Below are 13260 nucleotides of genomic sequence, written 5' to 3'. Positions count from 1 at the left end.
GTGTGGGAGCCCACATACACCAGCCGGAGTGTGCCCGGTGTTTAAGGGGTGTGTATGCCCTGGGGCTGCGTGTGGAGGACGGGTGTCCATCCCCTGGAGCAGTAACCATGCACACACGTGTGCAAAGCCATGTGCACTGTCAGAGGGACTGAGCGCCTGCAGTGTACGCACACACCTGTGTGTTTGCTCTTGGGGACAATAATAAATGTCCTAAATGTGTCCGTGGGGAACTTGGGTGTGTGTGTTTCATGTATTCACCTGTTGGTTTGTGCAATCTCTGTTGAGGGGGGGTAGGAGGGCAGGAATGTGCACACGTGCTTTTTTGGGGGAGGTGGGTGTGTGTGCTCACGCTGCCAACCCATGTGCAGGCACAAAGGGGTGTTTGGGGCACGCTCCAAGTGCTGTACCCTGAGCTCCATCCTCAAGGGCTGGGGTACCACAGCAGTGTGACACATGACCCTCAGCCTGGGACTTTGAAGGGATCTTTGTGGCAGGTGCTGTGGGTGCCTGGCCCCTGGCTGAAGGGTTCAGATTGTAATGTGGCCTGGATGCCCAAAGAGGCTTCCTGGCACGGGTAGAACAAGGCCATGTGTCTCTCTCACTGGAGCAGCTCAATGCTCCTGGCTTACCCTGTGTGGTAAGCTGTGGCACCAGGGTATCATCAAGTGTGTCTCCAGATGTCAGGCAAGGATGTAAGATGAGGTGAGAGCATGGCACCTCTCTGCCTTGGGTGCTGCCCACTGGCAGCATCCCCTGACTGTTTCCTTACTCTCCCTGACCTGCCTGTCTGCCAGATTTTCCTGATTCCTTTCTCTATGGAGGAAATTTAGCCAGGAGGCAAAGGAGGCACCTGCTCTTCCTTGGGCTTTTTTTTGGCCATGGCAGCTTAGGATTTACATGGATGCCTGAGGAGCAGCATTGCCCCACAACACTGTCCACAAAGGACAGTGGCTTTGATTCCATCCCACAGCCAGAGCAGTTTGTCACTGAGACTTCCCATTGCTACACTGGGTTTTGGTGGCATGGGATGACAAGAGGTTGGGTGGTAAGGGCTGGTAGCTCTGTCCTCTCCATGGCCACCTGTGTGCTGCAGGGGCCAGGGGCAGTCAGCATGAGCCAAATCCTCCTTTTTCCCTGAAGCATCTTGATGAAAAACAGCCACTGGCTGTGCTGATGGCAGGAGCTGACTTTGCTCTCAGGCTCCATAGCCCAGCTCTGTCCCCTTCACCCCTTCCCTCTGTGGGGAAAAGCTGCTGCTTCTGTGCTCTCCAGCTTCCCTTTGAACATCTCCTGAGAAGCTACCCCGTGTACTGTCATGGCTCTGGTGATTCTCAGGGCTCCTTAAGCTGCTGGCACCTCAGCTGCCTGTGACATAGTGCACCATGCTCACCAGGGAGGCTCTCCTGGAAAAATCAGACCATTCCCTGGGAGTGCAGGGCAGCTCCCGACCCTGCAGGGCCCCCAGGCGCTGTTTATCTTTGCACAGGAGATAAATTAGCTGTCGGCCATCCTATTTCAGGGCTGGACAGCCGTAGCTTGCACTGGCCCATCCCATCCTGCTGCGGCAGAGGCAGGGACCTCCTGGTGCTTGCCAGCCCCTCTGAGTGCTAGTCAGTGTGGCACTCTTGTTGAATTGCCACTGGGAAGATGAGACCTGGCCCTATTTCAGAAGGATCCACATGGCCAAATGACCCTCAGGACTCATTGCACAGGACCCCATGCCACATGGTTCCAGCTTCCCCTCCCAGTGCTGCTGCCTTGCACCCCGGTGTGCTGCACCCTCGGCTCTGGGCTGTGCCTTATCCCCTGTACACTGAAAGCTGGGCTGGGTGGGGTGAGACAGAAGTGGTGACTTCTCTGTGGCCCAATAGGGGCCCAAGTGTTTGGGGAAGCTCCCCTTCTGCAAGGCAGAGGGGTTGGGGTGCTTGGGTCAGTTTAGCACCCAGGTCAGCTAGTGGCAACGCCAAGGTCTCCAAAGGGTGCAGCGTGTTCCATTGCCTTGGACATGGCCACCAAGGGACCACTTGTCCACTATCCCTGTCCCACTCAGCTCTTCTCTAGAACCTGCACAGTGATAACAACAGCTCTGGAGTTCTGCCATGAAGTATGTCAGGCTCTCCTTGGGGCAAGCAAGCAGGACCGTGTCCCCTTTGCCCCGCCACTCAGCATTTTGCACCAATGGGGTTTGGTGATGCTCCCAGCTGGAGAGAAATTCCCCAAATGGCTATTGATGGCTGCAGCTGAGGAGGCACAGATAGATAGTGGAGGCATAGATGGGCACAGCAGACAGCGCAGCAGAGTGAGAGATACTTGGAGCAGAGATACCGCAGGAGGAATCGAGAGATAGATCCTGAGGGCTGATCAATACCCACTGCATGTGGAGGGACAGCAAGATAAAGCAAGTTGCAGGGGGAAGGTGTTAGGAGGGCAGAGATCTGCATTTGTCCTGGTGACAGCTCTGGGGAGATGCTCCTCATGGTTGCTTCAGTTGGGACAGGGATAGAGTCAGACCCAGGGTGCAGGTGTCTGTGGCTGACTCACTCTCCTTGCCCATCTCCAGCCACTCCATAGTTTGGTGCCCTTTGAGGTGTTCTGGGGTCCCATCTGGCCTCTAGACACCAAAAGGTGTGTATTTCCTGTGTGTCCTGGTCACGTCTTCTGTCTCTTCAAGGAGAACCTGCTGCTGTGGGAGTTTTGAAGGATGCTGTGTCCCTGGGCAGCCACAGGGGAAAGGGGCAAACCCTGGCCCTGGCACAGGGGCTGTGCTGCAGCTGGGTGATTGCACATGAGCTTCCAACCTGTTCCTCAGTTTCTCCATGAGAATCAAATGCTGCAGGCAGCTAGGTCAGGCCAGCATGGACTTGGGATGAAGAGGCATGGGAAGAAAAGGCAGAGGCACCAATAGCCTCTGTCCAGAACTCATCTCTTCTCTGCTGATCATTGGAGACCTGATGAAGAGGTTGCAACCATGAAAGGGATGCTTTTTGTGACCCTTTAATGAATGCCTGGCACTCAGTGCTCTATGCTGGGATGGGGACGACCCCTCCTGCTGCAGCGGAGCAGCCAGGGTGCCTGGGTCTAAGCCCAGCTCTACTCTGCTGGCATTTGCCTGAGCTACCCCATGCTACCTGGTTTCTCCGCTTGTCATGGTTTCTTTCTTCATGCCAGCTGAGCTGGGAGTGCTGAGGAAGGAAGCCCCAGAGCAGCCTTTTGCATGGACAGGGCTGCTGGCCCTGCAGCCAGGCTGGGGGGGAATCCCCCGCCCAGTGTGGAGTTATTGACACGGGCGCTACAGAAAACACTGCTGAGATTGTTCACACTAATGTTATTTAGCAGCAATATTTCCGTAATAAAAGAAATCAATGGGCAAGAGAAAAGACCTGTCCAGAGCTTTGATTTTCTTATTTTAATGGCATACTTATTTACTCCCACCAGCGTGCCCATCGGATTTTCATTACGCGGCCTTCGCTGTAAGTGGAGCGGTATTGATACGAGCTGCTGAGTTAGCGCCTTGCCGCGCGGGCCAGCTCGGGTGGGACTGCTCGTGTTCCTCAACAGGGCCCTGCCAAATCCCAGGGAACAGGCCTGGTGTGGGCCTGGTAGCCCACAGGAGCACACACAGGTGCACACACACAAACACAGCCCGCCTGTCCATGAGCACACAGGGGTGCACGCCTGCTGCCGTGTGCACTGCAGGCAGTGCACACACACAGGTGTGACACACGTGTGTCACCTGCATGGGCACACACACACAGAGGAACAAAACTCTTCTGACTACACCCATGCACATGTGTCCTACCCACATGTGCCCCAGCACTCACACACATGCAGTTGCTCTGCACGGAGAGATGCCTGTTTTTAAATGTGTGATAAATGCCTGTTTATAAATGTGATGCCATTTATAAATGTGTGCCCGTCCCACCCGTTGTACCCACACACACCTGAAAACTATTCTACCTACATGCACACACAATCTGTGAACACATACACACACACGATGTGTCTGACAGCATGTGTGTGCACCTATGCGTGTGTGTGTGCAAACCTCTCAAAACCACCCACGGTGCGTGGGTCCAACCATCCTCGGGGGGCCACAGACTCAGCACTGCCACTATCCCTCAAAAGGATGGAGCTCCCTGAGCTCCGGGATTGCCCACGGAAGCAGGGACCCGGCACCAGCCCAGGCTTTTGGTCACCAGTGACTGCAGTGGCAAGAGGAGTAACAGCACCATCTTCTGCCAATCCCCGGCAGCTGAGGCAGGGCTGATCCTGCCTAGTGACATACCCCCAGCTCCCAGGACCTTGAGTGGGATAATACCAGCTTCCCTGGGGACACCCAGCTGTCAGCAGGACTGCTGCTAAGGCTGGAGCTGGCCTTCACTGTGGCAGGGCTCAGCACACTCCAGAGACTCATCTAGAAACCCAAGTATGTGGGATGAACAACTTTATTACTGGTATCTCTTTTCAGGTAGCAAATTAAGAACTAGCCCATGTGCAGGGCTGCTGGTCAGCAGAACAGGGACAGTCTGGGGAGCAGGAGAATCAACATGCTACAGGCCTGGGTGGCCAGAACACACTCACGTGTTTGGCAGCAGAATGGAGGTGAAAGCCCTCCACCAAGCAGTGAGCTCACACAGGTCTGACCACAGGGGCACAAGCAGGGTGCACATCTGGGTTTGGTTGGAGGATTACAGCACTCTCTTGGCAGCCGGGATCCCATGCCGGGAGCCGAGCAGAGTGGCTGTCCCCAGGGGGTCTCACAGCCAGGGGAAGCGTTTTGAGGGGCGAGATCCCATCCTGAGCTAGTACAGACATTTGGGCACTCGAGAACACTAGGTGCCTGCATAGCCAAGAGGCCACGCAGAACAGGGTCTCCATTAAGGCGACAGACGGTGGGTTTCCCCCTTGGGGGGCACTGCCTGGAGAGGACTGTGGGGAAGTGACCCTCTTCCAGCTCCAGCCATCCCCCAGGGCAGATGACACACAGGGGAGCACGGGGCTCTCCAGCACAGAAACCGGGCATCCCCCCACTGCCAGGGGGTCTCAGCACAGATCCTTCCCTGTGCCAGGGTGACACTGTGTGCTGCCAACCCACATCAGCAGGGATGGAGCCACGGGAGATGCTGCCAGCTGGACACAGCACTTTGCGCTGCCCGCAGTCCCGGCAGGCTGCCAGAGACATGGGGGACTGAGCGGCCGACCTCTGCAATGGGTGCGCTGCTCTGCTCTACCCTGTGCACCCTGCCCCGAGGGCAGCGTCACTCCCCTGATGTCTCAGGAGCTGAGGAAATCTTTCAGGGCCTGGGGACAGCCAGCTCCAGCTTCTCTCCCGCTGCATGCTGAGGGCACACAGGGGTGTTTGTACACTGCAAGGCCACTCCAGCCCCGAGGGATGGAAAAGCAGGACGTGACTCCGATAGAAAGGAGGGACGGGCAGGCAGTAAAGAGAACTGACGTTCTGTGTTGCTGTGACTGCCAAGGTCCCTCTGTCCTGGCACCCTGTTGGCCTGCGGGGAAAGGACAGAACAATTTGGGGAAGGCACAGGGGATCTCCTGCTGCCTCTGCTAGAACCTGGGCTCGGGGAGGAAGAGAAAACGACTGGGAGGAAAGGAGCCAACCGGGCTCAGCAGGGTGCCCTGGTGAGACGGGCTCAGCACCCAAAGGTGGTGAAGAAGGCATTTGCTTCCAGGAGCAGGCCCTTTGCGTAGACACGCAGGGTGTAGAAGAGGGTGACGAAGTCCTGAGTGCTGAAGAGGGTGTCAGCCAGGGCGAAGGCGAGCGTGGAGGGGATGAAGCCCCGGCCGTATTCCACCATCCATGTGCCTGCACTCCACTGCACTGATGTGGCCTCTCCTGCCTGGTGCACGATGGTGTCGCCTGCCAAAACACACAACCAGCACGGCTCCCAGTGGCTGCCCCACATCACACCCAAATGGGAGACACAGGATTAGGGCCTGCAGGGTTGAGCCTTCCAACCCCACCCCAGCCCTGCTCCCTTTTCTCTTACTGCCACCCACTGAGATGCTGGGATGTGCCACTGGGGACCCAAACTGCTCTAACCTGAGCTCTTGGCTTCTGTCAGCTCAAAGGAAGGGCCTCTATGACAGAAAGTGCCTGTGCCCCAAAGACATGGATGCAGCCCACTGGTCACCATACTGCTGCACTTACCTGGATAGTAGATCTCACTTCTGGTGGTCCCCTCCTTCCACTGTCGGAATGTCCCCGAGATGACGGTGTCAGAAATATCTGCCCAGTAGCGACCTGTGGCAGGACAGACAACACTGGCTCAGTGTCTCCCTGCCAGGGACAGCACAGAAGCCCAGCTGTGAATCATGGAGCAGGAGGGTCAGGATGGCAGCTCCACTGCCTCAATACACCAACAAATGCCAACAGCTCTGGTACCCTTACTGACTGTGTGAAGAGCCATATACCACCAGCCACGGCTGCTTGGTGTCCTTAAGCCCCATTATTTCCAACTTTGGCATTTGCTCCCTCCTGAAGCACTGGGAGATGAGATGTCTGCCATCGCCTGCCAGCTGGATGTGGAAAGTCCTGGCCACACAGCATGTCACACACAGGGACCTGCAGATGCTGCAGGACACCATGGGGGCTGGTCCCCTTGCAGGGAGCGTTTGGCCAGCATCATTCACCCCATACAAGTAGAGAAGCAGCGGGCTCCCTGTGCTGGGCACACCATGGCCAGCTGCACCTGAAAGAGTGGTGTAGAAATAGCTTGGAGAACTCCCCTGCCAGGAGCTCGGTCCCCCTGCTTACCTGAGTGTCCCCCGGTGTCGATAGCTGTCCCGAAGAGCAGGACGTACTCGGTGAGCGAGGCATGGAGCAGGCACATGGAGCCCATCCACCCGCCCGCATTCACAAACACCCACTGCAGGTCCTCGTCTGGCAGGATGTGCCCCGGGTGCTTCTTTCGCAGCTCCACAATGATCTTGGAGAAAGCCAGCTCATGGTCCAGCCCTGCAGCACACAGGGTCACTCTAAGTCCCTGGCACAGAAAAAGCTCAGCTGACCAACCCCCCAAATCCTCAGCACAGCCATAGGGTTTCAGCACACCCTTGGAGAGGTCTGCCTAGGGAAGATATCTCCTCTCTCCAGCCCTCAGCTCCCGCCGATCCAGCTCCACCGCCTCCCTGGATGGTGACGGAGGATAAGCAGCACCAAGTGCTCCAGTCCTACAGCCCATCCCAGGTGCTGGGCAATGTGGGAGATCCAAACAACGTGACAGTGCCCCTCTCCTGGTGACATGCAGCCCCGACCAAACTCCCTGTGCCCTACGGGGACAGCTTTCTTCTGAAGCTTCAGGCTGACCCACCAGGGGCTTCAGCCCCAACCAGGTTGGATAATGTCGCTGCCCTGGCCCCCGTCGCTCCTTTGCTCCAGTCCCATTTTCCACCCTGCTTTCCTCGCGTTCCCTGTTGCTGTTCCCCGGTACTGATCCCCTCCCTCTCCCAGTCCTGCTACACAGGTCCAGCTCCCTGCCCCTCCCCGGCCCCAGCCCCACTCCCCCCATGATCCCGGCCCCCCTGTACCGAATTCCCCTCGGTCCTTCGTCCCCGCTACGGCTCCCCCCTCCAGCCCAGGCCGCCGCTCCCCGCCACGTCCCTGGCTCCTCTCTCCATCCCCAGCCCCTTGTCTACCCCCATCCCCACGGCCATTCCTCCTCGGCCCCGCTCCCCGCCGCCCCTCCGCGTCCCCACGGGCAGCGCGTACCCGCGTGGTGCCGGGCGAGCTGTGCGATCTCGGCGGGGCTGAACTCGTATCGCTTCGCCGCCAGCCACCCGCGCAGCCCCTGCAGCACCAGCGCCAGCGCGCCCAGCGCCAGCCCGGCCCGCAGCGCCCGCCGCCCCCACGCCGCGCCCATACCGCGCTCCGCCGCCCCCGGCACCGGGAGCGGGACCCGGGCCGGGACCGCCCCCGCCGCGGCCACGCCACGCACGGCCCGGGCGGCTGCGCCGGCGCGGTGGGGCGGGGCGGGAGGCTGGAAGGGGCCGATCCTGCCGGTTTTCCGGGATTGGGGAGGCATGGAGCCATCGTTGGCCGGGGCGGCGGAGGGGGGCGGCCGCTTCAGCGCCAGCGGTACGGATGGGGTCGCCTTGCTCCATCCTTCCCTTCAGACTCCCGGCGGAGCCCAGCACGACCCCGGGAAGCGGGAGCTGCGGGGACCTCCCCTGCCCAGAGCAGCGGGGCTCCCGGGCTGGGACAGGGAGGAAGGGGTGAAGCTGAGGAAGGGCATAAAGCGGCGTGCATAAGGCAGACCGGCCTGCTTGTCCCCTGAGGGAGCGTGGCGGGTACGGTGGTTGTGCCGCCATTGCGGGGGGTCTGCACCTGAGGCCCCGCTGCTCTCCCTCCCCTCAGAGCACCAGCACATTCGGTACAACCCGCTGAGGGACGACTGGGTGCTGGTGTCGGCCCACCGGGTAAAGCGCCCTTGGCAGGGCCAGCTTGAGAAGCCGCCCCCTGAGGATGTGCCCCGCTGGGACCCCAAGAACCCCCTCTGCCCTGGGGCCACCCGGGCCAACGGCGAGGTACCACCAGGGACACAGGGACCTGGGCTGCCCCTGCCACCCGCTCCTGCCTTCATACCATCTCTCACCCCGGCAGGTGAACCCCAAGTACGAGGGTACTTTCGTCTTCCCAAATGACTTCCCTGCACTGCAGCCTGATTCTCCAGAGCCTGGTAACTTTGGGGAATGGAGTAGGCTGCTGGGCACCCCCCGACTTGGGTCCTGGAGAGGCTTGGGTTCTGCCTCAGCACCTTCTCCCTGCCCACTCTCTGTCCTTCCCCAGATGACAGTGATCACCCCTTGTTTCAAGCTGCCGCAGCCCGGGGTGTGTGGTAAGTACCTTCATGGCTCCAGCGGCTTTGGGACACAATATGTCAAGAACCTGTGGAATGGTTCTGGGCTGGGCCTGCTCCCCTCATGCAGTGCCTGTACTGTACACACCTACTCAGTTTTGGGGTCATTCTGGGGGTTTTGGCCCTGTCCCTTGTCCCACTGCACCCAGCAAAGCTGCACGCGTCTCTGGAGACACCTGCAGTCGCAGCTAAGCGTGTTTCCTCTACAGCAAGGTGATGTGTTTCCACCCCTGGTCGGACCTGACGTTGCCCCTCATGTCCCTGCCAGAGATCCGGGCTGTCATCGATGCGTGGGCAGAGCTGGCGATGGAGCTGGGTGCTTCCTACCCCTGGGTGCAGGTGTGGGGCTGGTGGGGGCTGCTCTTTTGTGGGTGATGGTGGCAGGCCAGCACTGGGTACTTTAGCAGTACTTGGGGTTGGGAGTATCCTAGCTGTGTGTGGGTCTCTTACTTTGTGTCCTTTATGCCTTTTGAGCCTTTGTGCCCTGCTGAGCCTTTCCACATGGGTGTGAGGCTCTGTCCTCCTGTGGGTTGCTTCCCTGCTCTGTGGGGGACACCAGAACAGCCTGCAGTGGGAGCCCTGTGGCTGGGACCTGCTGGCTGCCCCTTTTCCTCTTCTTGTAGATCTTCGAGAACAAGGGAGCCATGATGGGCTGCTCCAACCCGCACCCCCACTGCCAGGTGAGGCTGTCCCACCTGTGACCTGGCTAAACTACAAGTCCCTGTGGTGACTCTGCAACAAACCTTGCGGGCAGATGTGAATGGCAGTCGCCCTGCCTTGGTCCCGAAGCTTTTTGCAGTGAGGATACCCCTGTGTCTGTCCTGTCACCCTCCTTCTGGGGACTGTCCCTTGTGGCTGTCACATGCCAGACTCTCCACCTGGTGGCAGCAGGGACCTCCAGATGAGCAGCGTGACTAGGGGTACCCCTGCAAGTGAGGGGTATGAGCACCTCAGTCCTGTGCCCCAATGTCCCTCCCAGGTGTGGGCCAGCAGCTTCCTCCCGAACGAGGCGCGCCTGGAGGACCAGACCCAGCGCCAGCACCTGAGCAAGCACGGTGTGCCCATGCTGCTGGAGTACGCTGAGCAGGAGGCTCGCCGAAAGGTGAAGGCATGGATGTTGTCCATATCCCCTCCCTGCGAGCTGGTTGTGTGGTGGGGTGGGGTCTCCAGCCCCCAGGAGATGGGCTCTAGGAATGCCCTGGGGAGTTGGGACTTTGTATGTCCCCATCAAACACCGCGTGTAACACCTGCCTGCACTGCTACAGGCTGGGGACAGGGTGGCTGGACAGTGGCCAGGCAGAAAGGGATGTGGGGGTGCTGGTTGGCAGCTGACTGAACATGAGCCAGCAGTGTGCCCAGGTGGCCAAGAAGGCCAATGGCACCTGGCCTGTACCAGGAACAGTGCGGCCAGCAGGACCAGGGAAGTCATTCTTCTCCTGTATACTTGGCACTGGTGAGACTCCACCTTAAATACTGTGTCCACTTCTGGGCCCCCAGTTTAGGAAGGATGTTGAGATGCTCAAATTCATCTGGTCAAAGGCAGCAAGGCTGGTGAAAGATCTGGAACACAAGCCCTGTGAAGAGCGGCTGAGGGAGCTGGGGCTGTTTAACCTGGAAAAAAAGGAGGCTTAGGGGAGACCTTATCACTCTGCTACTTCCTGAAAGGAGGTTTTAGTCAGTGGAGGGTTGGTCTCTTCTGCCAGGCAACCAGTGACCGGACAAGATAACACAGTCTTAAGCTGTGGCAGGGAACTTTAGGCTAGACATTAGGAAAAACTTCTTCACTGAAAGAGTGATTGGGCATTAGAATGGGCTGCCCAGGGAGGTAGCAGAGTCAAAAAGACTGGGTGTGGCCATGGTTTAGTTGATAAGGTGGTGTTAGATCATAGGTTGGACTTGGTGATCTCAGGAGGCTTTTCCAACCTAGCTGACTCTGTGATTCTGTGCCCTGCAGGAACGGCTGGTGGTGGAGAATGCAGACTGGATAGTCGTGGTGCCATACTGGGCTACCTGGCCCTACCAGACCCTGCTGCTGCCCCGCCGCCATGTCTGTCGCCTCCAGGACCTCAGTGACAGTGAGAAGGACAGTGAGTGGCTCTGAGCTTTGTTGTACCCCATCCCACATCCTTTGGGCTTGACCTTTGTTATGAGGCAGCTGTGCTGGTGCTGGAGGGCTTGTGTCCTTGGTGTGGGGGCTGCCGAGCTTAGCTGAGGAGCGGAATGGCACCTCTGTTCTGTTAGGATAAGAACTAGTTGTTTGGGCACAGCCAGCACTGCTCATGGCACTTGTGTCCTTTTGGGGTGATGAAGCACATGGTGCTCCCTGCTTTGGTGGGAGGCTTCTCCTGCTGCATTGCTCATGCTCCCTGTGTGACGCGAGGGAATTCCCAAGCGTATCCCTACTGCCTGTCACTGATGTCCACACAGGGAGAGGTGCTGCAGGTGACTGCACTGCACACCTGGCACGCTGCTGGCCAGCTCAGGGTGTGAATCACTGTCACTTTCCTGCAGGCCTGGCCTCCATCATGCAGAGGCTGCTCATCAAGTACGACAACCTCTTCGAAGTCTCCTTCCCATACTCCATGGGCTGGCACGGTGAGTGGCGTGGCTCTGCAATCCTCTCATCCACATCCCTGTCTCCTCCCTGTGGCTCATGCAGTGCCTCTACCCACTGCAGGAGCCCCCACAGGCCCCTACCTGGAGGAGGACTGCAGGCACTGGCAGCTCCATGCCCACTACTACCCGCCGCTGCTGCGCTCCGCCACCGTCCGCAAGTTCATGGTGGGATATGAGATGCTGGCACAGGCGCAGAGGGACCTCACCCCAGAGCAGGTGAGTGCAGCTCAGGGGGATTGGGGCACCCAGGGGGTTGTATGCCAGGGCTGTCCCTGGGAGCAGCCCCTGGCTGTCCCTTGTGCTGTGCCCTGCAGGCAGCCGAGCGCCTGAGGAGCCTCCCCGAGGTGCACTACAAGAAGAGGGCTGAGGAGGTGTGATGGGGAGCAGCAGAGCAGCCAGTCCTCAGATGTGAGTGTGAGGGGGGATCTTATTGCTTCCCATCACTACCTGAAAGGAGGTCATAGCCAAGTGGGGGTTGGTCTTTTCTCCCAGATAACTAATGATAGGACAAGGGGGAGCAGCCTGAAGTTGTGTTAGGGGAGGTTTACATTGGATGTTGGGGAATATTTCTTCACTGAAAGGGTGGCCAAACATTGGAACAGGCTGCTCGTGGAAGTGGTGGAATCACTGTTGCCTGGAAGTATTAAAAAAAATGTGTAAATGTGGCACTTAGGGACGTGGTTTAGTGGTGGGCTTCACAGTGCTGCACTAAGAGCAGAGGTTTAAGATTGCATCATTTGGTGTGCTCAGTGTGCTCTGCCACAGGTCAGCTGGGAGTGGTGAGAACCGAGGTCTGGGAATTCATGTCAGTTGTGAACCCTCTGAGCTCCCAGATTCTCCTGAACCTTGTCACGACTTGGCTGGTTTTTGGGACTGGTTTTGCCTGTTTGGGGACTCAGGGCCTAATCCTGTGGTATCCTTCTGTAGGTGGCGTTCCTTGTCTCTTTCACCATCCCAGGGTCTGTCTTCTGCCCCCACAGTATGTTTCTACCACCGCTAAAAGGTTTACTCTCCTTACCAGTCCAGTCTCACTGGTGGGACTGGGATTTTTTCTGCCCCATGGAGGGGCACAACCCCCCTGTTCAATAAAACGTTGAAGCAAAGTGCCTCTGTGTGTGCTCTCGTGGCTCTTAGCCCTAGGTGGGAGATTTGGGGTTTCTGGTGAAGATCTCCAGCTGCAGATGGGGGGTAACACGGGGCTCAGGGGTTGTGCTGGCAGCCCCATACCTGTTGCTTCTGTCCCTGCCTCTGCGCTGCCTCCTCTTCCTCCCTGGGGGGAGCTCTGAGTCTGTCTCTGAGTGCTGCAGGCTTGTGGAGGAGTGGGAAACAGGAAGAATGGATGCAGCCCAAGGCCTAGCCAGCTCCTGGGAGAGGGCTGAGCCCTGGCAGACTTGCTGCACAGAGGCTGCTGGCTGAGATGCTCAGCCCTGGAGCTGTTCCTCCTCATCCTCTCTGGCTGGGACTGCTGAGTCCTCATGCTGCCTGCTGCAGGTACAGGGGCGGCTGGGATGCAGCCAGGGGCTGGTTCATCATTCACCTGGGGGCTCCCAGGGAGTCCAGCTCTGTTCCTGGCGCTGCTCCCCCTTTCACTGTGCCCACCCATGGGGTGGGATAGTGGTAGCCTGGATGCTGGGCTGAGCTGGGGGATATTCTATTCACCTCTGTCTTTGTTCTCCTCCCTTTCCCTCCAGGAAAGCCCTGGGACTCTGCAGGGGTAGGTGATGGGCAGTGATGCCACCACAGCTGATGTGGGGGTGAACCCTCACGT

At 58.6% G+C, this 13260-nt stretch overlaps 2 protein-coding genes across 3 annotated transcripts; one reads left to right on the top strand and one right to left on the bottom strand.

The window, feature by feature from the left end:
- Positions 1-4431: 4431 nt before the first annotated feature.
- SIGMAR1 (sigma non-opioid intracellular receptor 1) lies at positions 4432-7931 on the bottom strand. 2 transcript variants are annotated; one of them, XM_041421950.1, is made up of 4 exons: positions 7730-7931; positions 6776-6976; positions 6170-6262; positions 4432-5878 (listed from the first exon to the last, which is right to left on the bottom strand). In XM_041421950.1, the coding sequence occupies exons 1-4, from the start codon at positions 7878-7880 to the stop codon at positions 5652-5654; spliced, it is 672 nt and encodes a 223-aa protein (XP_041277884.1). In that variant the 5' UTR covers positions 7881-7931; the 3' UTR covers positions 4432-5651. The 2 variants fall into 2 exon arrangements, with proteins under 2 accessions (XP_041277884.1, XP_041277885.1); XM_041421951.1 differs by lacking the exon at positions 7730-7931 and having other exon boundaries at positions 6823-6874.
- Positions 7932-8011: 80 nt separating this feature from the next.
- Positions 8012-12589, top strand: GALT (galactose-1-phosphate uridylyltransferase). Its single transcript, XM_041421947.1, has 12 exons — positions 8012-8095; positions 8375-8544; positions 8621-8696; positions 8807-8855; positions 9086-9215; positions 9500-9556; positions 9856-9978; positions 10831-10963; positions 11388-11471; positions 11554-11708; positions 11807-11900; positions 12420-12589. The coding sequence occupies exons 1-11, from the start codon at positions 8041-8043 to the stop codon at positions 11867-11869; spliced, it is 1095 nt and encodes a 364-aa protein (XP_041277881.1). The 5' UTR covers positions 8012-8040; the 3' UTR covers positions 11870-11900; positions 12420-12589.
- Positions 12590-13260: the final 671 nt, after the last annotated feature.

Source organism: Onychostruthus taczanowskii, unplaced genomic scaffold (genome assembly GCF_017590055.1).
Source record: "Onychostruthus taczanowskii isolate IOZ18803 unplaced genomic scaffold, ASM1759005v1 scaffold70, whole genome shotgun sequence".
Taxonomy (NCBI): domain Eukaryota; kingdom Metazoa; phylum Chordata; class Aves; order Passeriformes; family Passeridae; genus Onychostruthus; species Onychostruthus taczanowskii.
The sequence above is the reverse complement of the archived record's forward strand: the minus strand, read 5'-3'. Positions and strand labels throughout refer to the sequence as shown.